This window comes from Girardinichthys multiradiatus, chromosome 5, assembly GCF_021462225.1.
Source record: "Girardinichthys multiradiatus isolate DD_20200921_A chromosome 5, DD_fGirMul_XY1, whole genome shotgun sequence".
NCBI classification, from domain to species: Eukaryota; Metazoa; Chordata; class Actinopteri; order Cyprinodontiformes; family Goodeidae; genus Girardinichthys; species Girardinichthys multiradiatus.
The window spans coordinates 40,668,008-40,695,710 of NC_061798.1; the positions used below are offsets into that span (position 1 = coordinate 40,668,008).

At 38.8% G+C, this 27,703-nt stretch overlaps 3 protein-coding genes across 4 annotated transcripts; 1 reads left to right on the top strand and 2 right to left on the bottom strand.

Moving 5' to 3' along the window:
* Nucleotides 1-2,591: 2,591 nt before the first annotated feature.
* Nucleotides 2,592-7,423, bottom strand: ubl5 (ubiquitin like 5). 2 transcript variants are annotated; one of them, XM_047366039.1, is made up of 5 exons: nucleotides 7,329-7,423; nucleotides 6,985-7,047; nucleotides 4,747-4,830; nucleotides 4,625-4,662; nucleotides 2,592-2,873 (listed from the first exon to the last, which is right to left on the bottom strand). In XM_047366039.1, exons 2-5 carry the CDS (start codon nucleotides 7,038-7,040, stop codon nucleotides 2,830-2,832), a joined length of 222 nt encoding a protein of 73 aa, XP_047221995.1. In that variant the 5' UTR covers nucleotides 7,041-7,047; nucleotides 7,329-7,423; the 3' UTR covers nucleotides 2,592-2,829. The 2 variants fall into 2 exon arrangements, with proteins under 2 accessions (XP_047221995.1, XP_047221996.1); XM_047366040.1 differs by having other exon boundaries at nucleotides 7,305-7,398.
* Nucleotides 7,424-7,548: 125 nt separating this feature from the next.
* On the top strand, nucleotides 7,549-15,324 carry pin1 (peptidylprolyl cis/trans isomerase, NIMA-interacting 1). The gene is made up of 5 exons (XM_047366038.1): nucleotides 7,549-7,707; nucleotides 11,024-11,106; nucleotides 12,870-12,978; nucleotides 14,239-14,349; nucleotides 14,486-15,324. Exons 1-5 carry the CDS (start codon nucleotides 7,650-7,652, stop codon nucleotides 14,593-14,595), a joined length of 471 nt encoding a protein of 156 aa, XP_047221994.1. The 5' UTR covers nucleotides 7,549-7,649; the 3' UTR covers nucleotides 14,596-15,324.
* Nucleotides 15,325-17,791: 2,467 nt separating this feature from the next.
* On the bottom strand, nucleotides 17,792-21,184 carry LOC124869109 (perforin-1-like). The gene is made up of 6 exons (XM_047366846.1): nucleotides 20,975-21,184; nucleotides 20,751-20,889; nucleotides 20,578-20,658; nucleotides 19,514-20,007; nucleotides 19,321-19,414; nucleotides 17,792-18,671 (listed from the first exon to the last, which is right to left on the bottom strand). The coding sequence occupies exons 1-6, from the start codon at nucleotides 21,169-21,171 to the stop codon at nucleotides 18,465-18,467; spliced, it is 1,212 nt and encodes a 403-aa protein (XP_047222802.1). The 5' UTR covers nucleotides 21,172-21,184; the 3' UTR covers nucleotides 17,792-18,464.
* Nucleotides 21,185-27,703: the final 6,519 nt, after the last annotated feature.

The following is a 27,703-nucleotide window of genomic DNA, read 5'->3' on the forward strand; positions in this document are numbered from 1 at the left end:
GGCAATCAGCCTGTGGCACTGCTGAGGTCTTATGGAGGCCCAGGATGCTTCGATAGCGGCCTTTAGCTCATCCAGAGTGTTGGGTCTTGAGTCTCTCAACGTTCTCTTCACAATATCCCACAGATTCTCTATGGGGTTCAGGTCAGGAGAGTTGACAGGCCAATTGAGCACAGTGATACCATGGTCAGTAAACTATTTACCAGTGGTTTTGGCACTGTGAGCAGGTGCCAGGTTTTGCTAAAAAATGAAATCTTCATCTCCATAAAGCTTTTCAGCAGATGGAAGCATGAAGTGCTCCAAAACCTCCTGATAGCTAGCTGCATTGACCCTGCCCTTGATAAAACACAGTGGACCAACACCAGCAGCTGACACGGCACCCCAGACCATCACTGACTGTGGGTACTTGACACTGGACTTCTGGCATTTTGGCATTTCCTTCTCCCCAGTCTTCCTCCAGACTCTGGCACCTTGATTTCCGAATGACATGCAGAATTTGCTTTCATCCGAAAAAAGTACTTTGGACCACTGAGCAACAGTCCAGTGCTGCTTCTCTGTAGCCCAGGTCAGGTGCTTCTGCCGCTGTTTCTGGTTCAAAAGTGGCTTGACCTGGGGAATGCGGCACCTGTAGCCCATTTCCTGCACACGCCTGTGCACGGTGGCTCTGGATGTTTCTACTCCAGACTCAGTCCACTGCTTCCGCAGGTCCCCCAAGGTCTAGAATCGGCCCTTCTCCACAATCTTCCTCAGGGTCCGGTCACCTCTTCTCGTTGTGCAGCGTTTTCTGCCACACTTTTTTCCTTCCCACAGACTTCCCACTGAGGTGCCTTGATACAGCACTCTGGGAACAGCCTATTCGTTCAGAAATTTCTTTCTGTGTCTTACCCTCTTGCTTGAGGGTGTCAATAGTGGCCTTCTGGACAGCAGTCAGGTCGGCAGTCTTACCCATGATTGGGGTTTTGAGTGATGAACCAGGCTGGGAGTTTTAAAGGCCTCAGGAATCTTTTGGAGGTGTTTAGAGTTAACTCGTTGATTCAGATGATTAGGTTCATAGCTCGTTTAGAGACCCTTTTAATGATATGCTAATTTTGTGAGATAGGAATTTTGGGTTTTCATGAGCTGTTTGCCAAAATCATCCGTATTAAGACAATAAAAGACCTGAAATATTTCAGTTAGTGTGCAATGAATCTAAAATATATGAATGTTAAATTTTCATCATGACATTATGGAAAATAATGAACTTTATCACAATATGCTAATATTTTGAGAAGGACCTGTATAGACAACATTATGAGAACTAATTTGGAACTGAATGCACTCTGGAAAACAGACTATTTTAAGAGAGAAACTTGAAGATCTTGAATTGTTAGTAATGGCTTTTGAAGTCAAGAGAAACAATTATCACTGACAAACAACCAGTTCAGACCTGCAGTCAACACAGTCAGTGATGGTAGACTACACAGTTGGGGTGACCCTTACTGGTCACATATCATAATGGGGTCATTTTTGATGAATTATTACAAAAAGGGTTCTACACATTTTTCAATCTAAAATTTCCTGAACTTTCCAGACTTCTCGATTCAGCAAGAAGTTAGGGTAGAAATTTATACAGTGGACAGGAGTATTTATGGAACCTGTAAGAACTGAAAACGGGAAGAACAGAAAAAGAAGGAAGGCCATGAGGGAGGAACAAAAGGATGACAAAAGAAAGGAGGAAGGAAAAGCATGTGGAAGAATTAAAGGACAGAAAGGATAAGGTTTAACAAAACAATGTACCATACTGACACAAGAGGTCAAAAGATCCAGCCTAAACCTTGTTAAAGGGCTACATATAAAAAATATGTGAATAAAGCTATGTGTATAAAATTGTTCTGGAAATTTATCTCGAAAAAAAAAAAAAAATCCCGATCCTCTACAATGGAACAGTTCCTGAAGTTGTCTTCTTCAGTGTGACAATAAAAAAAAAATTCAGATTTTTTTTTTTTTGCATTTGGACATATTTAGGTCTGTTCCATCTGAAAATCTGTACTACAGAGAAACATCTGCACTCGATTAATCTACATTAAATCCCTCTAAGGTCACAGTGATCTATCACAGCTTTATTCTGTTTGGAAAAATGTTCAAAAATTATTTGGACCCAGTTTCAGAACGGCAGCACCAGTATTAAAACCTGAACTAGACGGTTTAGAAGCTAATTTAAATGAAGCTGTGGACCTGAACTTACATAGAAAAGAAAAGGAAAAAAAAAAATCAAAGACCAAAACCCAAATTATAGCCATTTGTCAACAAGTTAATGTTTTTGGATTAATAAATAATGGAAATGTTATAATTTCCATAAAAATGCAAAGGAACCCTGCTGATTACATCTCGACAGAAGTATCCTTCTAGTTGCTTAACCTTACTTCCACTTCAAATTATTTGATCACTTTGTACAACCATAGCTGTGTTTTTTCCTCACCATTAATTTTCACCACAGAAATGAACTGTTAATAAAAAACACTGCATTAGTGACAGTGACGGAACAATTTCAATCTAACCGGGTACATTTAAAGACAATTTATTTTTCCTTCAAATGTACAACGATGACCAGAAACTTGTCTTGTGGGTAAAACCACATTTATTTACAAAATATCAACACAAATGTATTTTGATAGGAACATATCTTTCACGTAATAACTGGTTATACTAAAATGTGTGATGTCAGTGTGTTTTCCGCCCTCTAGATGGAGGACATAGTCGCTCTCTGCTGCATCCGTGTGTGTGTGTGTGTGCGTCTGAAGTGTGTGTTTAAGCGTCTTTGACTTGTGGTCTTCCTTCTCATCTTCTTTTCATCTATTGGTAGTACAACTCCAGGTTCATTCCATCATGGATTTCATCTGAAGGATCAACAGTTAAGAACAACAGTTTGAGTTTAAGAGCACAAGTGTAAAATAACTACCAATAAATAGTTACACGTACTTCGGTTTTGGCTTTTTTGTCAAACTTGAATGTCTTGCATTTGCAAAAAAATTCAATATCAGAAAAGAATAACTTGACTGCACACAAAATCCAGTTCTCAAATGCAGATTATAATAATAAGGGGGAAAAAGGCAATTTAAGCCAACCTGGCCCTATGTGTAAAACTAACTGCAATCTAAACCTAATCGGGTGTTAAATATTTGTGATCAGTAGTTATGGGTTTTTTAACATCACTGTGGAGACATTTTGACCCCCTCCTGCAGAGTTGCTTTAATCAAGCATGAACAATAAATTAAAGGTCATCCCACAACATCTTAATCAGAATTAAGCCCAGACTTTGACAAAGCCAGCCAAAACCTTCATTTTTGTTTTTTCAGCCGTGGGTTTGACCTATAAACTCTCCATTTGATGCCAAGTCTCTTTCTTATTGTTGAATCATGATCACAAACTTTAACTGAGACAAGTCAGACTGTTTTGATCTCCTGCATGAGTCCTTGATGAACTCTGAGTAATTCTGATAGGTTGCCCACTTCTGGAGACTTTCTCCACTTTTTCTCCATTTGTGGATGACGGTTCTTGTTGTGGCCTGCTGGAGTGCGAAAGTCTTAGCTTTGCAGCCATTTTGCAGACTTATTTCAATTACTTCATTCTTAGCTATTCTAGAATGTCTTTAGATCAGAGCATGATGTGCCGCTTTTTCTGATCTTTTAAGTGATTCCTTGATTCAACGGGTCTGGCAGTAATCGGACCTGGATGTGTCTTGTGAAATTTAACTCAGCTTTCCAAAAACGGTGGTTAATCAAAAGACCATTCAGGATCTAACAAGATGTGGACAGGTTGGGTTCTTTCCCTTCTAAATAAATAAAATCGTCATTTGAAAACTGGTTTATGAATTTACTTAGGTTATCTTCCATACTGAAATTTGTTTGATGATCCGAAACATTTAAGTTACAAAAAAGCAAAAACAGAAGGAATCTGAAAAGCAGCGAAACCATTTTCACAGCAATATATATTATTAAAACAAGTTAAACAGTCACAAATAAACAGATTAGTAATTTGAGTGTATGATATTACATGTTTGTAACATTGTTGTAACACAGCTGCCTGCATGCTTCTCAACACTTTAAGTTAGTACATGCCTAAACATCAGGAAAAAGAGTGAACACACTGAAATAACAGAAGCTTCACAAACTACAACCACAAAGGTTTCCAGCAATCAGGCAAAACAATGCGACCACTCTTCTAATAGGACATCGGCCCCCTTTTCCTGCCCAGACATCTCCTAACATGTCAAGGCATGGACACCATCAAACCCCTGAAGATGTGCTGCGTTTTGTTCAAACTAGATGTCAGTTCCAGATCTTTTAAGTCCTGATCGGTGGAAGGAGGGGCCTATATGGATCGGATTTGCATCCCCCAGATGCAATGCGTGGGCCAAAGCAACACGGCAAACTACTTACTGTGCTCTTCAAACCATTTCTGCTCCGTGGCAGGGTACATAATCCAGTCAAAATAGGCCAACAAAAATACTAGTTCCAGCCAAACTACAGCCCCATATACAACAAACAAAATTAACTTTCTGAAAAAGTAAACAGTTGTTTGTGATTGACAGTAACCTATTGCAGGATCACCGATCAGCGCAAGACAGAAAAGAGTGGTTTAAGGATACAGTCTCCAAGAGTCACGTGGTCCTTGAATATGGTATACCTTTAAAACAAAACAAACCAAAATGTGAGGAAATGTTCCAGCAAATGTGAGAAGATGTGGGATTATCTCAAATGAGCAGCTTACCATTTCTTCAATACAATCTTGTCATATCGTGTGCCTGTCTGAGCTGCAATGAGCTTCTTCAGATCTCCAATAGTATCCTCTGAGCTGAATATGGCAGTTAAGAGGCAGCGTGATGGGACTTATGCAAAATGGGCTTCAATGAGCTAATAAAACCTTAGTCTACAAACAGATTCAATTTTGAATTGGGGAAATTCTTTATGTTGACGTTCTGTTGGGTTAAAAGTTACTCTGCAATGCAGAAAACAGACAAGACCGTAATAACTGAATGATCTTTTTTCTTGATAGCTACTTCAATCTTGTCTGAATTTAAAAGAATCCCAACAGCATGTTTGAACCTTTGTAAGAAATACTATGATCGACTGTATCAAATGCAGCATTGAGATCTGACAGGACGAGTCCAGACACAAGACCATTATCTGAGGCCAGGAGAATATCATTCGTGACTATCATCAGTGTTGTTTCAGTGCTATGATGTTTTAGTGTCATCAGAACTGACGCTGTAGCATTTTAGTGTGAAGAGGTTCTACTGATAATAAAAAAATGCAATTGTCCAGCCACAGAGTAGCGAATGCATGGATTAGTTTTGTTAAAACACTCATTTTATAAGAAAAATGCTTTGTCAGTCCCTTATTCTGAATGGCATTAACTGGCCGCTGGTAACGCAGTAAAGGACCTTGGTGTCACCAGGACATGTTATTTAAATCCAATATTAAAACAAGTTTATAGGACCTTCTTCTTTCACCTCTGCAATATTGCCCAAATCAAACATCTGGTGATGCAGAAAAACTAGTTCATTTGTTACTTCAACGCTGGACTACTGTAATACTGAAATACTTTACAGTAATACTTTACTATCAGGATGTCCTGAGCAGCCTTGAATTTTTCCAAAATGCTGCATTGAGAACTATAATGAAAAGGTTAAAAGATAGAGCGCATATTACCCCATTTTAGCTGCTCTTATTTGGCTCCCTGTAAAACCAGAATAGAATGTATAATTCTCCTTCTACTTAAAAAGCCCTTAATAACCAAGATCCACCATGAATCACAGATTTTATATATGACGCAGTTTCCTGGACATTCCTAGAGGTACTAAAAGTAGAATTGGAGGCAGATCTTTTTCAGTTATCAGAATCCTCTCCTGCTTTTAAGACTAGGCTTAAAACTCACCTTTTAAATAAAGTTTATAGTCAGAGTGGCTCATGTTATCCTGAGCCATTTCTGTGATAATGCAACTATAGGCTGAGGCTGATGAAAGACATACTCACCACCTTTCCTCACTATGTTTTTTCCCCACTCCTCTCTGTGTATGCATTATCTGTCATTATAGCTGCTATTAACATTAACTCGCTCTCTTTAGAAGCAACACTTGAAACAGTGTTTCTATTTATCCGTGTCATGTTCCTGTAAGGAGCAATCGGCTTAGCTATTGTTGCCAAAAACTTCATGTTCTCTTTCTAAAGGTGATACTTTTGGCCTTTTCCTGTGTCGAACCTTGTTTCTCTCCTGGGATGAAGAAACTGAACTAAAATGATGTATTCGCTTTTTTTATTCCATTCTTAGAGCTACTAGTTCAGCATGTCTCCATTTAGATACATTTTTCTTCTAAATAGAGCAATTAAAAGGAGCTGCTGTTGCCATTTACTGTGTGTACATTTTCTTCACATAGAAAGTACTACCGAATCAGTGCTTCTCTTTTGCTTTTTGTTTTGTGTCTTCTCTATCCTCCCCCCAGTCGGTCATGACAAATGGCTGCCCGTACTGTGCTGGGTCCTGCTGCAAGTTTCTTCTTCTTAAAAGTGAGTTGTTGTTTTCCACTCTTACCATATGCTTGTTCGGGATGATGGATTGCTGCAAAGCAACTGACTCAACACAATCGGCCGGATTTCCTTAGACAGAAAACGTTTTACAGAAAACCATTCCGCTTTTCACCCACTGCACTGTATTAGACTGGACTAATTTGGTGACACATTTCTCGACATAAACTGGACTCGTTTGTCTTGTCAAATGTCTTGAGATGGCAATTTATTGTTAATTGGAACTAAAGACATAAAGTGAACTGCAATTTGGGGTTGACAAAACAAAGTTTAAAAGATATAGTCGTGCAAAGTAAGGTTAAAAGGATGGTAATGGAAAACGGGAATAATCTGAAATCATATAACAAGATCTGGACAGAAACGGAATAATTATAACTTGTTTTTCAACAAACCATGCTTTCCACATGCTGCCACAGAAGGATACTTGCATTTGACTCTGACTTTCTTGCCAAGTCGATCGTTGCAAACCACCTCAATCATTTTCGCTCTGTCAGAAAAAAAAAAAAAGAGAGACGTAATTAGACCAACGTCTGACAGAGCTGGACTTGATTAAACAATGAGACTAAACATGGAGCAGTTCTTTACGTAAATCTTTAAATTAGACACATTAACTGTGAGTTAGCTAACAGGCTAACAATACCGTCGCTAAATCATCGTATAAACATAAGAATAAAAATACGCACGTAAACAACCAATACAATTACCAAGACAGTCACTTAAATATACATTTATTTATTTATTTACCAAATTTAAATATTTCTCACATACGTATAAAATTGCAGGAGAATGAAAAATATTTCTCCCTGGCTGGTATTTTCTGGAACGCTCTCGCTACGCTTTGCCGTAAAGCAGATTTATCGCTCTTTTTTTTTTTTTTTTGCCTTTAGACCAATAAGATCAACTAATTACCAACTGACGAGAACGAGTAACCAATAGGAGAGAAGGAAGTCTAACCCAGGGCGGGACATAAATTGAAACCAACTTGTGTCGAAAACAAGTTGCCAACTGTCGTGTGCTGCGCTGTAAACTCCTGTCTTGCTTCGCTGCAACACTGAATTGAAATTTTAAAACGTTACTACTAAAACTAATATGGCAGACGAAGAGAATTTACCGTCCGGATGGGAGAAAAGAATGAGCCGTAGTTCAGGTAATGACCCATAATCTGCAGTGTGCTTAAAGTGTCACATAGCTTTATAAACTGTTGCAAGTAAGCTTGGTTTGCTAGCTAGCTGCATGTGCATGGTGGTGCATTAAAGAAACAAACAATGCAAACCCTATTGTTCCAGAACGAATGGCAGAAATAAGTGATGTAGACGTATAAACCATAAATGTGCTTTTAATATTGTTTTTTTTAGAGATGGGTTTTGACTTTTGTGGTTGTGTCGTTACACGAGGAGCTAATTCATTCAGGTCTGCTGCTGCAGGGCCACGCATGACGTCACCGTGTAGTATTTAATAATAAATCCTAAAATATGGAGACCCTTTTCAGACAATCTTGTCTTAACTGATTTTACATACGCAAAGCCGGGTTGCAGAGGAGCAATTGTCTTTATATTTTCAAAATAACCCCAGAAATGCTGTTCAGACATATTTTCAAATATGACACCAAGACTTGCCTTTATAAAACAATGTTAGCTGTGGCTATACTGCTTAGTTTAATTTTGAAAATAAGGAATACTAAATAGTTGTCTTAAAAACTAAACTTTTCTGTTGTAGTTATAGATTTTGATGAATCAGCATAAGACTGGATAAAACATGGATTATAAATTTAGTTGCTATAAAAACACGTTAAAATTTGAAGTGACAGTTTCATAAAGCTGGACACCTACAATTGTATGGGTTGTTTTCAATTTCCTGCAGTCTGATTACCTTAATTAAAGTCATGTAGGGTTGCAACTAATGATTATTGTGATAATCGATTAACCTGTCGGATTATTTTTTTCAAATAATCAACTAGTAATTGAATAGCAAAAGGTGCTTAATAGGAGATTCTTTACTGAATTTGAACCAGGTGAAGCTAAAGCTATGTCACATGAGGAGTTCTGGATAGAGCATATTTACAGACAGAAGGTTCTTCATCTTTAATGCAAAATGTAAATATTTTTGTACAGTTTTGGCCTAATTACTTTTCTAAGTAGGTTGTTCTTTGAGCAAATGACATGTTTTACAGTGTGTTAACTCCGGTTAATGATTATTCGATGACTAAATTAGTTGACATTTATTTCAGTAATTGATTAATCAAGATTAATCTGATAAATTGTTTCAGCTGTAAAGTCATGCATTATTTGTTCTCTATTTCTTATATTGCACCATAATGATCATTAATAAAGCACCGCAAGAGTTTTGTAGCAAATATAAAAAAGTGACTAAGGTAAATATCAATTGTGTTAAATGTTTAAAAAGATATGGTAGTTCAACTGATTGAATGTATCTGTCATGATCTAAAAACCTAGGCTGACTTAATGGTGCTTTTTCATTTCTATGACCTCATTTTTTATCATGTGAAGATTTTATATTGCATCTTATTTTGATTGATTGAGATTCTGATGCCTTTTGGGCCAGTTGAGGCTTAAAAAATAAGAATGATAATGAGCGCAGATCAAACTAAAAATAATTCAGATCAATCTCCTGCTGGTTGGGATTATTTACAGGTATCACATGACCTCCTTTTTGTGCATTAGTCTCTGAGTAGATTATAGGAAGTGACTTTAAATTATTGGTTTTCAGAAGGAGTGCAAAACGTCTTGTGGCAGACAAAAACTATGGAAGCAAATTGTTAAAAAAAGCATTTCTGAAAATGCTTTTTCATTTGAAATATGGTAACGATTTACTTCCATAAAAAACTACAAACTAATGAGAAATGACAAGCACCCTTTTATTTGCAAGCTTAGAGGGGAACCGGAATCTGATCATTCAGAGAAAGGATATAATGCCAGGTGTGAAAGGTCAAGCTAAAACACATCTCCAGGTACATCTAAAAAAAAATTAAAATATTGTGAAAAGTTCTGTATTTTTTGATACTTATTACAGAAAGTGAGACTCGTACAACGAGTGAAATATTTTAAGCATTTATTTCAAATAATGAAAAATTCAGTGTCTCAGAGAAAAAAAATGACATAACAGTAATAAAAAAAAAAAAATGTTTTTAATGTAAAAATGTTTTGTAATGGCCATAGTATGGCTTACACAATGATGGGGAAAACTGCTGACTTGACAGATTTAGAGAAGACAGTTATTGACACCCTCAACACGCAAGTTAAGCCATAACAGGTAATTGATTTTAAAAAAAAAAAAAGTTCAGAGTGCTGTATCCAATAATTTTCATAGAAATTTGTGTTAAATGAAAAAGTGTGGTAGGAAAAGTAGCAACAGCGATAACCTATAACCTCAGCCTTGAGAGGATTATCAAGTAAAATCCATTCAATAATTTAGGGGAGCTTCACCACAAGTGGACTAAGGCTGGAGTCAGCTCATGAAGAGTCATTACACACTGACCACACCTCATGCTTCCTTCTGCTGACAAGCTTTATGGAGAAACTGATTTCATTTTCAGCAGGACTTGGCACCTGCCTACACTGCCAAATCTACCAAGAGCTGGCTCAAAAGACCATAGTGGTAAAGTGCTTGATAGAAAACTGGCCTGACCTAAATCCCATAGAAGATATATGGAGTATTTTCAAGAAGATGAGAGGCAACTTGGGCTTCATTACACCTCAGCAGAACCACAGGCTGATCTCCTTCATGCCACGCCACATAGATGAAGTAATTCATGTAAACGAAGCCCCAACCAAGTATTGAGTGCATAGAAATGAACATATTTTCCAGAAGCCTGACATTTCTGTTTAAAATACACTTTTTATTGATCTTATGTCATATTTAAATTGTCTGACACTGAATTTTGGGTTTTCATTATCTGTAAGCCATAATTACCAAAAATACAAGAAATACAGACTTGAAATACTTCACTTTGTGTAATTATAGAATGAGTTTAACTTCCTGAAATGAGTGAAAAAACAAAGTTTTTCACGATGTTCTAATTTTTTTTTTTTTAGATGTACCTGTACTTTTAACCTAAAGTGGCGAGTTCACATGTTTATGCCAGATCTGAAAGGGGCTTTTCTCCTTTCTGGTTAGTGCTTTTCTTAAATGTTTACCACAGTGACCTTATTATACACCCCTCTACTGATCCATTGTTGTGGTACTGATGCTGCAGCCTGCTTAGACCAGTTAGGTACAACATAGCACAGAGAGCTTTAGCCTTGTATAATGAAACTGACAAACTGTATTTATGTTTCTTTCTTTTTGGTGTTTTTTTTTTTTTTTTTCCTGTAGCCAAAGCGTGACTTACTGTAATGTTATGAGACTGATTCACACACATGGGATAGTTGATCCCCAGTTCATGTTGAAAATTGAAAAGCATTCAACAAAAAGCAATTTGGCTGTGTCTGTGTTTGCTCCTGCAGGCAAAGTGTATTACTTCAATCACATCACCAATGCCAGCCAGTGGGAACGTCCAGTGGGAGACGGCCGTGGAGAGCCTGAAAAGGTTGAGCTGAATTAATAGTATCGATTGTAACACTATAACCAATTTCACAACACAACTAATGGCAAAAAATGTACATTATTATAAAAAAAAAGTTTATTGTATCAATAATATAGTGACCATTTTTATGCGTGTACTTGTTTTTGATGTTCCTTATTCATAGCTCTTTTATTTGTGTACCTCTTATTGTCTGGCCTGTGTTTTTTTTTGTTTGTATGTTCAGTTTTATTTTACAGCACTTTGGCCGGCCCTGCTGTTGTTTTTAGAGTGCTTTATAAAGAAAGTGGTTTGTATTAAGTAAGGGTGTCACGTATCCTTAGCCCTGCCGGTTCAGTGTGTACATGTGCCGAACGCATACAGCGTTGTTTTATACCCGAACACATGCAGAATGTTTATGTGCGTAATGCAGTATTCTGTTGCGCAACTTTAAATGGTGACACTAAAACAAGACCGAGAGGACTCCCTGCTATCACTGGAACATTAAGGTTTCTCATGCCGCTTCAGTGGAGAAGGTAAGGTGGACAAAACAAAAACTTTGTCTGCATTTTTCAACAGCGATGAGGTAAAAACAGTAGCTCAACCTACTCTGATCTTAAAACTCACCTGAAACAACTTCAAGAAGAATGTAAACATCACAGATAATGGCGAAAAATGGCTTCCTATAGCATCCAATCAGCACAAACTCTATACATCGTCTAAAATGTATGGATATGTAAGTTTTGGTTCGGGCCACTTTTTCTTCTCCACTGTAGCTCCATGAGAAACCGTAATGTTCCCAAATAGCAGAGTTTAGTGATAGCAGGGAGTCCTCTGTGTCTTGTTTTGGTGTCACTCTTAAAGTTGCCCTACAGAACGCTGCAATTTGCACTTAGTTGCGCACATAAACATTTCTTTGGTACAAGTGGGTACCGAACCAATAGAGCTGTACTAAATTTTTGCCACAATGAATGCATGTATGTTACACCCCTAATACAGTGTCAGTGGGAGGTCATCTGTCACATCCGCCCAGAACAAGTGTTCTACTCTTTGTGTTTTGAAGTTATCTAACGAGCGTCTTCTGGCTCTGTTAGATTAAAGGAATACAAATAGCATGTGTTCATCATCTAAAATACTCAGATGGATCAAACCTGAACTGGATAATTCTACTCTGAACAGAGATTCATTAAAGTGCAGATTGAGAATGACGCAACTTTTCTTCTGTTCTATAATTTATCCGACTCCTTTGAAGGTGCAGAAGGAGGGGCTCACCAATGCCACCAATTTTGTCAGAACCACCACTGAATACAGGCCACACTGTTCAGAAAGTCAAAATCATGCATCATTTTCCTTCCATGTCACAATCAACAGACTATCACAAACAATCTGACCACCAGCAGCAGGCAAAGCAGGTGAAGGGTCTTACCTAAGGACACAATGACTAAGACAGATAGAGCGAGGGTTTGAACCGGCAATCCACAGGTTACAGGACAAACCCCTACCACTGCTGCCAACGTCGCCCCATACCCGATATTTACTACTACTAAACTAGTAAACTATGGCTCAGTTCTAAAAATAAAACCTATGTTGTTGTCCAGTTATGTTGCAACACGGATGACTAATAAAACTAATCCATTTGGTCAACAATTTTATGTTTAGACCTGTAATGGGTCATTAGCTGGTTGTTTGTTTTTGGTTAGGCTTTCTGATCAATAACCATTATAAGGGATTTCTTTTCAAGATTAATCAATTATTAATGATCTGTGATATTTTTTTTTTCTTTCATGCAGGTACGCTGCTCTCACCTGTTGGTGAAACATAATCACTCACGTCGTCCATCTTCCTGGCGAGAACAAAATATCACACGATCTAAAGATGAAGCCTTGGACCTCATTCAAAGTAAGTAGAGATGATCTGATCAGAGATGTAGCAGAAAGTCACTGTGTAAAGCATGAGCAATATACAGGCACACCAACAATAGGATAGGATGACATTGAAAAGTTGATATATTTCAGTTGTTGATTTCAAAAGTAAAACTCATAAAGATTCTTGACACAAGACAAAATGAAAAAAATGTAATACAGAATTTTGCTAGTCACATTATGGCTTTCACTATCATGACTGCTGACAAAAGTCGTATTGATAAAGAAGCTGTCAGTTCACTGAATGGTATATCCAAGCATATTAATGGAAAGTTGAGTGGAGGGAAAAAGTGTGGTTAAAAAAGGTGCACAAGCAACAGTGTACCCACATCCTTAAAGAGATTGTCAACACTGCCAAAAGTATCAATACCTGAATGGCCATGATAACACTGTTTGATTGGCCAGCAAAGTCACCTGACCTAAACCTTATAGAACATCTATGAAGTATTGTCGAGAGGAAGCTGCGAGACACCGGAGCAAACGATGCAGATGAGCTGAAGGATGCCTTTAAAGCAACCCGGGCTTCCTTAACGCCTCAGCAGTGCTGATCGTCTCCATGTAGAGCTGCAACTAACGATTATTTTGCGAATCGATTAATCTGTCAACTATTTGTTTTTAAATTAATAGTAGATATTTTACAGGATTTGTACCAGTTGAGGCTAAAACTATGCCACTTAAAAAGTTCTGGATAGAGCATATTTACAGACAAAGAAGGTTTTTCATCTTAAATGCAAAATGTATATATTTTTTTGTACAGTTTTGCCTTACAAACTGCTCTAAATTGATTGTTCATTCAGCAAATGGCAGGTTTTAGAGTGTATATTGCAGATAACGATTTTTTTGCTTACAAAATTAGTTGACGATCGTTTCAATAAGCGATTAATCCAATTAATTATTTCAGCCCCACCTCCATGCCACACTGCATTGGCACAGTAATTAATGCAAAAGGAGGCCAGACCAAGTATTGAGTGCATATACTGTACAGTACATGGGCATGCTTTTACTGGCATTTATTGGTATAATGGAAAATTAAATTGTAAGGTTTCTATTAGCTGGGAGCCATAATCATCAACGTTTACAGAAATATACACTTGAAGTATAATCACTTTGTGTGTAAATATTCTACATAATTATATGAATTTTACATTTTGAAATGAATTACTGGAACGGATACATTTTGAATTATATTCTTATTTTTTGAGATGCACTTGTATGTGCCTTTTTTGTGTCTGTGCAGAGTACATTGAACAGATCAAGTCTGGAGAGGAGAAATTTGAAAGCTTAGCCTCTCAGTTCAGCGACTGCAGCTCAGCGAAAAATGGTGGAGACCTCGGAGTGTTTGGAAGAGGTAAACCCTTTATGGCCTCACTCTTTCAAAGAAAAAACTGTAATACGATTTGCAGTACAAATGTCATGAACAGAATGACCAACTTTGTTTTGAGATGTGGAAAGTCTTTATTGCACCGAGTATCTGTGTGTTTTAGGTCAAATGCAGAAGCCTTTTGAAGACGCCTCCTTTGCTCTGAAAGTGGGAGACATGAGCGGACCTGTTTTTACCGACTCTGGAGTCCACATCATCTTACGCACTGGGTGATAGAAGGACACCACGTGCTTTCCCTCTCTATTATATCAGTCATTTACTGAAACTAACACAAGCAGGCTTGCCATTTGTTTAAATTTCACTCATCCCCCCAATAAGTCAAGCATACAAACTGTACTGTTAATACTTTAGATGGGGTTATTTGTTTCCTTACGTAAACAAAGGTATGATTATTAAAATTACTCTGAAAATTATGGACTATTTCTGAAGACCTTAAGCTTTTATCTACCACAGCAACTCCATGATAAAAAACATTGAAACATTAGTGCCTGGAATTGTGGCTGGCCCCCGTAAAAGAAGATGCAAAAAAGCTTGTAACTGACGTGCATGACTTCAAAATGGACCATTTATTGTTTGCTTTGTTTTTTGTTTTTTCTTCTCTGCTCCTGCTGTGTGCAAAAGCATTTCCTTTATCTGAACGATTCTTTCAACATGTATGGGAAGGATGTTTAAAACGTGTTCAAGATGCTGCATATCGGTGCAGATGGAGAATGAGCTGTTATTTTGGGTTCTTCATACAACAATCTAAACTTTCTGACTTCAATTATGAAAAAACTAAGAATCTATCTATAAAAATGACTTCAGAAAGAGCATGGTTAATTCCAAAATGGCACCATTGAAAGCTTGCAGGTTTTAACAAGGTCCTACAGCTTTTAAAAGCATCAATATTCATATGAACTGTTGGCACTGTTGTAACTGAGGAATAAAGTTAAAACACATCGATTTCTTTGTAATTTTCTGTCTATTTTATGTTCCAGCTTGTTAAATTTAAATCCCCAGACTCATTTTAAAACTCGTGGAGATCCGGCTTTTCAGGCGCTGGCTCTGAGGCTCTGGAACTCTCTTCCACTCTAACTAGCTATGGACATTTTCAAAACAAAAGGGCCTTCTCATGCCTTATTAAATTTAAAAAAGGTGTCGTGCGGCAACATGACTGAACTGTACACAAAGAGACTGGTAAAAACTCTGAATCCTTGGATCAACCTACTTTTTGTACAGCCCAGAATGTAGGAGTCACAGCTGGAATACCCGTGATGTCATGGAGTCACTAAAGAAACACTTCTCCCAGCCACACCTCTCTCTTACCTGCGATTGCACAGATGACCACATCAGGGAGGCAGCATCTTTGAAACCCGCTGGCGAATAACTACTTCGAAGAATCCTTGGATCCAAAGTTGACTACGATCGAAGTACCAAAAGCTTAGTTATGATCTGCCGTATGTACGTCCAGCAAATCATGAGCGTTAAGACAAGCTGTTTTAAACTTTCTTTGTGAGCTTCTGCAGAAATGGAATCTGAACCAGAGATTGCATCAGAAGAGAGGACGAAGCAGTTTTCTCCACTTCTGAAGAAGACTGCATCGAAACACCAGCCCTGCATGCCTGAAATTTACAGTCCGAGCAGAAGCTTGCTTTGAAGTCGTGAATTTATTCCATATGTGTGCAGAATGCCAGTGCTCAAATCACTCTTTCATCTATTGTTCTAAAACCACCACCATACTGGGCTGGTATTCACAGGACTTCAATATATTACTGCACAGCATAGTTTGACATCCCTGCCGTGAGCATTAACATAAACAGCGTACACTGCCTATACATGACAATCGATGCACTGTGTGATGGCAATAACATTAGCTGTCACTGATCCATAGTGAAATAATAGAATTCATGACATCACTGCTTATATATATGAGAATAATATATCTTGTGACATTGCTGGAGTTTCCAATTTTAGAGTTTTGCCAAAGTTAATAATTCCAAAAGTATAGCAATCACTCTGTTTCATATTGTTCTAACAACACTGCCATATTGGGCTGGTATTGACAGGACAGTCTTTGAAAGGCGGAAAGTTGTTTGGTTAAATATTACCTACCCAAACTTAAATATATTGTTGCACAACAAGGGTTTATCTGTATGTATTATTAAGGTAACTGTTCAGTCTATTAAATCTTAGTCTTTAAGATTTACAAATACAGCGTAGTCACTTTGGGAAACAGCCACTTCATGACAGGATGCTGTCACACATAAGTGTGAGATAACCAGGAATCAAGTGAACATGGTGCAGAGTAAAGCCTATTTACAGTGATATAGCAATATCTAAAAACTTCTTATGTCTGCTGGTATGGAATGATGGGCATACTAACAGAAAGCTGAGAGATTTCTGCTTTCACTGACAAGTTCTGCTGTGTGACGTGTATGTGTGTGGCCTGTTGGCACAACCTATCTAATAACACTTAATAGATTTCATTGAACTGATGCCTTCTGGAGGTAAGTTATATGGTCTTGTAATGGTGGACATGTAGTCCAAATAAGTTGACCAATGCTTGGGGAGAGCAATGTTACTTTTACCGATGTGCACTGACAAAAGAATATTTTTTTCATGGACACAGTTCAAACACAAAGAAAGCAGTATCTCCGGTGACCTCATAAAGCTGAAAACCTGCCCAGCACATGAACCTGTTGCTCAGGTATATGCCATACAAACTTGTTGACTATCTTACTTTTAGGAGGGTCCTCTAACTGCTCCTTTCAGGACACCTCATAAGAGTGCCAGCCAAGACCTTCAAGTCAACATCAGTGCAGAACAACAACAATTCAAAACTGCTAATGAATTGTTGAGTTCTATTTTATTTTTATCATCATCATTCCTTTTATGATGTTTTTATGGCACCAATTTTCAATTGATACAACAAATTCCCCCACCTACACAGCCCTTCCTATAAATGTTCCTTATAGAATAGAAGTGGATAAAATAACCCTTCATATGTCCTTTGGTGGGGATATTCCCAATATACCGCAGCAAAAGGGGTAAAAACATAAAATTATTAAGACCAGACCCACAAACCAACAAAATAAAGTTTTCTTTTCATACCCTGAACCAGCCTGGCATGGTAAGTACAAATACATTTTCAGTGTTAAAAAAAGTCTTGCTGCTTATTCATCCATTTATGTTATTGAGTTAACTTTGTGCGTAGCTTTATCAATAACTGTTGTTAGTGTGATCATTTGATTATAAGAAAAAGATGTCTCACAAGTCGGCCTCACCATCAGGAAAGTTTCCGGTTCACCCTATAATATTTACAATAAAATTAATGTAAAATAATCTAACATTAATATTGCTGTTCTACCTGACAGTGTGGATACAAAAAAGAAACAACTTAAAAGAATTAAATAATTAATTAAAAACCAGGTTAGTTCAATGTGCCTTTATTAAATCCAAGGGGAAAGAAGATTATCAACATTCTGCAAAGCGTAGTTACAAATTGTGAAAACTTAAATCAAACAAAAACAAAAAGGAGTGCTGGTGAAATATTTTGTAACATTACAGATAATAGCAAAATTCCTTAGGTGATATATCTTTTGAAGACAAATTAATTGTGGTGGTACTTTGAGTAGTACATTGTTTATGGTCAGTGAATTAGCTGATGAATGTTGGCCTTTATGGGGTTACCATATATTAAGAGACACAGGTGATTAGATAGGAACAACATATGTGCCATATTATCTCTAACTATCCAAGGGGTATTGATACATTAAGTCAAAATCTTGTAAGACATTTTAAAAATCTTGGTTGGCAAAACGGCTACACAAATTTTCACACAACAGAAGTTTTACCATTAATACAAAAATTGATTTATTGTGAGTTAATAGCAGGTTATGTTTGTCCATGGTCAAAATTGTTGAAAACAAGAACAAAGATTTTTCACAATGCTTGCTAATCCGTCTGTGGTCAACGGATGTTGGACTGAAACTTAACATAAAAGATCAAGTCTGAAATTTGATTTTTTTTTTACCAGATCCAGTAAGCTACTGTCACACATGATTAAAGTGAAACATTTTGCTCATGAAATTAATCGAAATCGACTACAGAGTTGGTTTAAAATAGGCACATCTATCTCCAGTCAGGTAGGGGTCACATACCAGAGTGTATTTAACCTCTAGGTTTCCATTTCCCGAGCAGGTGAAAGAGTGGCTACCCTCGGTCAGCTCCCTCGAGCACGATATGAGACAGTCATCACTCACTCTGTCTTGGTCCCAAACCTCAACTTTCAGGGTATGATGTGTGTCCAACTATAAAACAAAATTTGAAATAAAGTTAGGAGGTTTTCCATTTTGTTACTCCACTTAGGTTGAGTTAATGTGTGCAAAAAATATAATAGCAGTGGGCCTAATTCAGATCCAGTCTTCATTTTTACCTTTTGAAGGTTTAATTAAAACGAAGGTGAGGTATTGTTCCACTTTTTAAATTTCTATGAAAAAAATCACTACCGCTTTCTCAAATCTAAACGTTTTCATCCTAAGACATAGCCGAACTTATTCTTTGCAGTTATTAATTTTGAGTCCAAATGACAACAAAAGTACTGGCGTGGACTGCATTTCTGCACCTTTGCATTTGGAAAATGTACAAAGGTAGAATTTCTGCCAGAGTGTTCCTGTTTTGATATTCCTGCTTTTCGTAGTGTGTCAAAGTGTTTCACGTGAAAATTAACAGAGAAATATTTTTGTCCTAACCAAACCCTAAAATGAGAGAAATGTAAACCCAGTAATCTGCTTTTACTAAAGTCTGGGGATGACATACTACCTTAAACTTTGCAATTACTCTAAACCTACACTAAAACTGCTATGAATTCAGAGAGCAAATACATCACAAGGTACAGGGATTGGTTTTTTCTGTCAAAAAGCATTTTTTAGCTGATCTATAATGAGAAATTGTACTTACATGGCCCAAATTAAACACAGTGTTCCACGTTGGATTGCTTGAACTGATGTCGTGGGTCCTTTGATATATGGGGCCATACCACATCTTAACAAAACTGAACAGGAGAGAAAAAAAAAAAAACACAACAATGCCTCAATAGTGTTGTTTGTCAGTTACAGTAAGATCCCAGATATTGACCAGTGCATCAACCCACGCATCAGTTTTTCCAATTTTATCTCTGTTCAGACCCCAGGCTTGGACAATGGTCACACTCAAGGTCCCCTTGGAGGCCTCCACGGGGCAGCAGTTGGTGCCCAGGTTAGGAACACCCGAACAGAATGGTTCTTTGGGTGAGATCTTCACAGCGTTGCTCTCCAAATACTGCTTAATGGCAACCTTCATCCCTGACTTTTGCGAGTTGCTTGGCATGAGCTCATAAAGTGGGCGGAGGGAGTAAGAAACAACATCTGGGTGGTCTTTTAAGCTTTTCAGCCAAGTTGAGAAACCCGTGGAATCATTTTGGGAAATAGCAAACTCCCCCGACCAACCGTTTCCTCCTGATACTTCAGTGTAGTGTTGATGGAGACCAGAGGCATAGCCAGTGGAAGAGTTGTAGTTTTGTAAGACATTACTGCAGGAAGTAGAGACACTAGAGAGCTTAATCTTCCCCAGGCCGACAGCAATACCTTTCGATAAACAGGAGTGGACCTGAATAACAAAAGTAACAGTAATGTTATTATTTATATTCATTGAAGATTTTGTGTAAAAGAAATGCTTAAAAATGTATAACTATGGCTAACCAAGACAGAAGCAATGCTATCATTGCTTCTAGCTTAAATTTGAGCGCAGAAAGTGATGATGAATGTGATGATTTGTCCAGTGCAGTCAGGAAAATAATGTTTGAGACCAGTAACTTGGAGACTTAACAAACCAACACCGTGTCCAGGGATTTAAAAGCATTCTGTGGCAAGTTCAATCTGCCTGTAATTCACCACAGTGGGAATTAACTACTTGTGACAAAAGCTGTAATTTAAACCAATTTATTACTTACACCATTTAGGTAAAGGTTATAATTTCTGCTCTGGTTTTGTGTTGGATATTATTTTCGAGGTGAAAAAGGAGGATCATGCAGGATTTGGTGGAGGCAAGAATAAAACCTTTGATCATCTTCAGTGCTTTCATCTACCAGACATTGCTGCCATTTTTTGGGGGGGTATTTTATGCAATAACATGCAAGCTTGTGATAAATGTGATATTTCTAAATGTGTAATTTGTTACCGCATCTGAGGTTAGCCCATTTAACGAGGACAAACAAGTCAGCGAAGATGTGACTCTTCTCATTTGGCCCCCGAGATTAACCTAAAACACAGTTTTAAGTACTTCAAAAAGGTTTCCTTTATTAACTAGTGAATCGAACAATTTAAATAGTGTCTGTTTGTGTGAGTTCTCACCTGTCTGATGTAATGTGTGCCGTAGGTGTTTAAGACATCCTTGTACGCAGCAGCAGTGGTGGAAGTGTACTGACTTGGCAGTGAGCTTAAATGAGTTTTGAACTCTGAGCTGAGGGATGGTGTGCTTGATATACAAAAACTGAACACCAAGAAAAAATTAGACCATTTTATAAATAGACATGACTTTTCAGAACCTGACAAAAAAAATCTCACTTCCATTCTACCCATAATGGGCACAGGTGACACTGTGCATGCTGAAAGTGTAGCGATCCTCTATGATCCTTTCAGAAGCGAAGTTGTAGACGGAGGAGCGGGTTCCTCCCATCTGCAGGTTGCCAGCGACATTAAGTGCTATATCCAGCCCAAACTGATGAAACATAGACAAAAAAAAAATCATATGAGCTGTTTGTTCAATAGCCATGATTAGGTATAATTATGGTTATAAATTATACCTAATTTCCTATAAAACAGTACATTGATTTCAAATGTTGAAATGTTTTTGGGGGGGTATTCTATGCAATAACATGCAAGCTTGTGATAAATGTGATATTTCTAAATGTGTAATTTGTTACCGACTTAACAAACCAACACCGTGTCCAGGGATTTAAAAGCATTCTGTGGCAAGTTCAATCTGCCTATAATTCACCACAGTGGGAAATAACTACTTGCGACAAAAGCTGTAATTTAAATCAATTTATTACTTACACCATTTAGGTAACGGATTTTAAAGCTTTGCCGATAGAGTTCTGAATCAACTGTGACAATATAAGGGGATCACTTTCACTACTCTGCGACTGATTAAAATGAAATTCTTCATCATTTATTTTTGTTGTTTAAATCCCTGATATTGTATTAAAAAATGCATGGTTAAACCTGATTAAAAACTAAAAACCTTCATCATCTGGAAACGACATGACAGACATCAAAAGACAATTAGGGATTTTAATACAAATCATTGTATGTAAGTAAACATTAAATCAATTGAAGTGTTTTTTTTAGCATGTAAAACTTCAAGTTAAACTTGATCTCTTGCAAAGAGATATCAAGTTGCTGCAGCCTCAGATACTATATGATGATAGTATATGAGACTGGCATCTCTCAAAAGACAAGACAATGAAAAAGGAGTATTAACATTATATTGCCAAAAGTATTTACTCACCCATTCAAATAATTTAAAACAGGTGTTCCAATCACGTCCATGGCCACAGGTGTATAAAATCAAGCACCTAAGTATGCAGACTGTTTGTACAAACATTTGTCAAAGAATGGGCCGCTCTCAGGAGCTCAGTGAATTCCAGCGTGGTATTGTAATAAGTACCTGTTCAACAAGTCCAGTTATGAAATTTCCTCACTCCTAAATATTCCACCATCAACTGTCAGTGGCATAACAAGAGAGTGGAAGCGATTGGGAACTCAGCAACTCAGCTCTAAAGTGGTAGGCCTCATAAACTGACAGGGCAGGGGCAGCGTATGCTAACACTTGAAGTGAGCAGAGCATGCCAACTTTCTGCAAAGTCAACCGCTACAGACCTCCAAATGTCATATGGCCTTAGGATTACCTCAAGAACAGTGCGTACGGAGCTTCATGGAATGGGTTTCCATGGCTGAGTAGCTGCATCCGAGCCATACATCACCAAGTGCAATGCAAAGCATTTAATGCATTGGTGTAAAGCGTGCCCCCACTGGTCTCTACAGCAGTGGAGACATGCTCTCTAGAGTGTTGAGTCGTGCTTCTCCATCTGACAATCTGATGGACAAGTTAGGGTTTGGTGGTTGCCAGGACAACAGCACTTGTCTGACTGTATTGTGCTAAGTGTAAAGTTTGGTGGAGGAAGGATCATGCTGTGGGGTTGTTTTTCAGGAGCTGGTTGTGGGTCCTTAGTGAAGGAACTCTCAATGCTTCACCAAGAGATTTTGGACAATTCTATGCTCCCAACTTTGTGGGAACCGTTTGGAGATGGTCCCTTCCTCTTTCAACATGACTGTGCACCAGTGCACAAAGCAAGGTCCATAAAGACATGGATGAGAGCATTTGACGTGGATGAGCTTGACTGCCCTGCACAGAGTCCTGACCTCAAGCCGATAGAAAATCTTTGGGATGAGACTGCGGAAATTGAGAGCCTGGCCTTCTCTTCCAACATTAGTATATGATGTCACAAATGTGCTTCTGGAAGAATGGTCAAAAATTCCCCGGAACACCCCCCTAAACCTTGTGGACAGCCTTCCTAGATAAGTTGAAGCTGTTATAGCTGCAATGTGTGGACCAACTTCATATTGAAGCTTGCAGATTAAGAATGGGATGTCAATTAAGTTTATGTGAGTCAAGGTGAAGTGAGCAAATACTTTAGGCAATATAGTATATGTTGAAAAACATAATCTGTTTTTATTTAATTAAAATCTTTACTGGCATAATCAACCCCTTCTGCCATCCTTGACCAACTTTTTGGTGCTTCCACCAATATCTGGACAATTTCTCTTTGGTGATGAGCTTTTTGAGGTTGGATGGGCTCCTTTCCATCATCTAATTCTTAGCTCCCTCCACAGAGTATATTTATCAGATTAAAAAGCACTCTCACATTGATGTTACTTCCAGTCAGAAGAAACTCGTACTCGTACTTGTCGTCTTCCGCTTTATCCGGGACCGGGTCGTGGGGTCAGCAGACTCAATAGAGACACCCAGACTTCTTTCTCCCCAGACACCTTCTCCAGCACCTCCGGGGGGAGCCCAAAGTGTTCCCAGGGCAGCCGAAAGACTGTCCTGGGCCATCCCCTGGGCCTCCTCCTGGTGGGACATGCCTGGAACACCTCCGGAGGGAGGCGTCCAGGAGGCATCCGGTGTAGATGCCCGAGCCACCTCAACTGGCTCCTCTCGATGTGGAGGAGCAGCAGCTCTACTCCGAGCTCCTCCCGGATGGCCGAGCTCCACACCCTATCTCTGAAGGAGTGCCCGGCCACCCTACAGAGGAAGCTCATTTCAGCCGCTGTATCTGGGATCTCGTTCTTTCGGTCATGACCCAAAGTTTATGGCCATAGGTGAGGGTAGGAACGTAGACCGACCAGTAAATCGAGAGCTTCGCTTTTCGGCTCAGTTGTCTCTTCACCACCACGGACCAGCACAGCGTCCCCATTACTGCGACGGCTGCACCAATCTGTCTGTTGATCTCCCGTTCCATTCTTCCCTCACTCGTGGACAAGACCCCGATATACTTGAATTTCTCCACTGGAGGCAGGAACTCCCTTTTCCGCCACCCTTTTCCGGTTGAGAACCATGCCCTCGGACTTGGAGAAGCTGATCCTCATCCCAGCCGCTTCACACTCGGCTACGAATCGCCCCAGTGCATCCTGCAGGTCTTGGCTAGAGGGAGCCAGCAGGACCACATCATCTGCAAAAAGACGAGACGAAGCCCACTGGTCCCCAAACCAGACGCCCTCTGGCCCTTGGCTGCACCTAGAAATCACGTCCAGCTCGGCTGGAGTCCAACATGCACCAGGAACAGATCCGACTTAGTGCCGGCAATGCGGACCAAACTCCTGCTCCACTTGTACAGAGACTGGATGGCTCCTAATAAAGGGTTCCCAAATCTGTAATCTTGGAGCATCCCCCACAGGGCACCATGAGGGACACAGTCGAATGCCTCTCGAGGTCCACAAAACACACATGGACCGGTTGGGCAAACTCCCATGAACCCTCGAGCACCCTGTAGAGAGTATAGAGCTGGTCCAGTGTTCCACGGCCGGGACGAAAACCACACTGCTCCTCCTGAAGCCTAGGTTCAACAATCGGCTGACCTCTCCTCTCCAATACCCTGGTGTAGGCCTTACCAGGGAGGCTGAGGAGTCCCAGTGGTCTCGGGGACAGTGCCTCTGGTCAGAAGAAACATGTACAGGTCCTTCTCAAAATATTAGGGTGTCAAGAGTTATTTCTAGTCAATATCTCTCGACCTCCCGCACCAGCTCAGGCTCCTTCCCCCCCAGCGAGGTGACATTCCACGTCCCTAGAGCCAGCCTAATCATCCGGAGACCGGGCCGCCAAGGTCTCCACCTTTGTCCACTGCCCAATCCTCCTTGCACCGGTCCCTCATGTTTCCCCCTGCAGGTGGTGGGCCCACTGGGGAATGGCCTCGCGTCTCTCGTTCGGGCTTGGCCCGGCCGGGTCCTGCGAGAAGCTACATAGCCACCAGGCGCTCTCTGACAAGTTCCAACCCCAGGCCATTGTACCGGGCGATGTCACGTGCCTTGATTTGTGGTCCTCATGAAGGTGTCTTGAACCGCTTTTTGTCTGACCTGTCACCTAGATTCTGTTTGTCTTGGAAGACCCTCCCAGGGGCATTTAAGCCCCAGACAACATAGCCCCTAGGATCATTCGAGTACTCAAACCCCTCCACCACGTTAAGGTGGCGGTTCAAGGAAGGGCAATTCAAGGAGGGTCCTGACAGATGGCATGGGGAAGTTACCAAAAAGTCTGAGGTTGCTTTCTGGTCAGACAACCATATGTTGCTGCAGAGGAAGTTGATTTCCTACCATAAACCCTACTGACCTACCTTAAACTATTGACCTAAAAAGACCCTATGATGTCCTGACTGGTGGAGGTCATAAATTAATGTAGGCTTATCACAAACTTTTATAATAACAATTAAACCCTTTGATCATATGATCTGCTGATGGTTGGAAGTCATAAACCCTTTATTGTTGTGACAGGAGTCATAAATCATCTGACAGGGGGGCATAAATCACATTTTGACACAACATGTCTTATTTCTTCTCTCACAAACATCACCCATAATAATAACGGTGCCATAAAAATAAAACCTCACAGGAAACCAGCACAAGCAAACCAAAATCTACTATGGACATAAGAACATCCCACCACACACCACACACCAGGTCAATAAAAAACACCACATCCGTACCTTGCTCGAACCACACATAAAACCCACACAACTCCTAGAGCACCCCAAAGATAGAAGTTGACCAAAGCAATAAATATCATGTGCAAAATACCATGTCACTCCTGCAACAACACATAAATAGGACAAACAGGAAATTCTTTCAACACACAAAAAAACAACTTAAAAACAAATGTGAAAAACATAGGAAAAAATACTAACACAATCAAGGAAAGAACAGGCATTACAAGAAAATATGAAATCAGCAATAATGTTAAAAAGCCAAAGTCATCCACACAGAAAACAGCAGGCATCAGCGTTAGATCATAGAGGCAGTGAAGATAATAAAGCGAGCCCACACATCTTTGAACTGGGATGAGGGGTGTGTCTTGCTTTCCCACACCTGGAGTATGAAGCACTAAACACTGCAGCAACATCCTTCAGCAACAAGCCGTCAGCAGGGGGCTGCGTTGACCTGTCTAAATAACACTGCCTCAGTGAACACCGTGATTTGAACATGTTACTTCCCACCTGGTGAAACCACTGACAAAGGTGGACGGGCTGGCGTTGGTAAGTCGGGTATATTTTGAAAAACTTTGTGTGTCTGATAACTTAAAGGATATACACCTCCAGTGGAGTCATTTTATGGAGCTTAAACCTGAAGTGTCTAGAAGTACTACTTGGTGTTCAGTGCTCAGAGACATGGCAACATGTAAGATAGTTTTATGTAACTCTTTTCAACAAAAATGCTTTCAATGTAATTCCTTAACTGTAAATGCTGAACATTCTAAATCCTATGGGGTGCCGTTTGTAAAGTTGCACAGTCAACAATTGACAGCAATATTTTGAGTTATTTACCCTTTTGTAAGAGAAAACAAAATTGGGGTTAATTTTTCAAATTCATATTTACACCATGTCATTCATGCATTTATAAATGTCACAGTTTAAAACAATTTAACATTTAACTTAGCAAGTTAAATATTTAGTTTACAAACTAAATATTTTGCTTCAAACTAAATATTTATTTTGCAAACTAAATAGTTAGCTATGACCTAAATATTAATTTTGGAGCTAAATATTTAGTTTGTAACCAAAATATTTAACTCCAAATTAAATATTTAGGTCTGAGCTGAATATTTAGTTTGCAAAATAAACATTAAGTTCAAAGCTAAATGCTTAATTTGCAAGCTAAATATTTAAACAGCTAATTAAATATTTAGTTTGGAACTGTAAAATTTAGAAAGGTATGAATGACATGGTAAAAATAGAGCTTTAAAAAATGAACCCCCTTTAGATACTGCTGTCACTTTTTGACTGTGTAGCTTTAGAAACGGCATCACATAGAATTCGTCCAAACATACTTTCTTATCGCAAAATAATTACATTGAACTATAACATTTGGTAATATGTTCTCATAGTAACTAATATTAGGATGTTGCATTAAAACCTTGTTGTTGTGTAACCATCACCTTTACTCAGTAGCTTATCATCTTTAAATATTAGTTAATTATTAATTAAAACATGAATTAATTAACTCGTTTTTTACCATGCTTCTCTTCGTGGAAAAGCTGATGACGCTTTTCTGATCTCCTTATAAACCCAGCTCATCTTGCTCAGGTGTTGCTTGAGCTCCTGAATCTGCTTGTAATTGCTGCAAGTGGCTCATCAACAGTAAGGTTTTCAGGATTTGAAACAGCATCAAGCTCTTTTAAAATGATGCATCAGGAAAATCTATATTGGTACCAAGAGAATAGGAAATTTTGTTTTTCATTATGCACTTCTCTTTGATGCATAAGGTATTTTACAAGTTTAGAAATACAGGTCCTTCTCAAAATATTAGCATATTGTGATAAAGTTCATTATTTTCCATAATGTAATGATGAAAATTTAACATTCATATATTTTAGATTCATTGCACACTAACTGAAATATTTCAGGTCTTTTATTGTCTTAATACGGATGATTTTGGCATACAGCTCATGAAAACCCAAAATTCCTATCTCAAAAAATTAGCATATCATTAAAAGGGTCTCTAAAACGAGCTATGAACCTAATCATCTGAATCAA

Coding starts and splice junctions, on each gene's coding strand:
- ubl5 (XM_047366039.1), bottom strand. CDS start 7,040: ATGATTGAGGTGGTTTGCAACGATCGACTTGGCAAGAAAGTCAGAGTC. Junction 4,831..6,984: donor AAAGTCAGAGTCAAATGCAA/GTATCCTTCTGT, acceptor TGCCATATTCAG/CTCAGAGGATACTATTGGAG. Junction 4,663..4,746: donor AAGATTGTATTGAAGAAATG/GTAAGCTGCTCA, acceptor TTTGTTTTAAAG/GTATACCATATTCAAGGACC.
- pin1 (XM_047366038.1), top strand. CDS start 7,650: ATGGCAGACGAAGAGAATTTACCGTCCGGATGGGAGAAAAGAATGAGC. Junction 7,708..11,023: donor AAGAATGAGCCGTAGTTCAG/GTAATGACCCAT, acceptor TTGCTCCTGCAG/GCAAAGTGTATTACTTCAAT. Junction 12,979..14,238: donor AGCCTTGGACCTCATTCAAA/GTAAGTAGAGAT, acceptor GTGTCTGTGCAG/AGTACATTGAACAGATCAAG.
- LOC124869109 (XM_047366846.1), bottom strand. CDS start 21,171: ATGGCTATTGAACAAACAGCTCATATGATTTTTTTTTTGTCTATGTTT. Junction 20,659..20,750: donor GCACACATTACATCAGACAG/GTGAGAACTCAC, acceptor ACTGTGTTTTAG/GTTAATCTCGGGGGCCAAAT. Junction 19,415..19,513: donor AAAATTGGAAAAACTGATGC/GTGGGTTGATGC, acceptor TCTCCTGTTCAG/TTTTGTTAAGATGTGGTATG.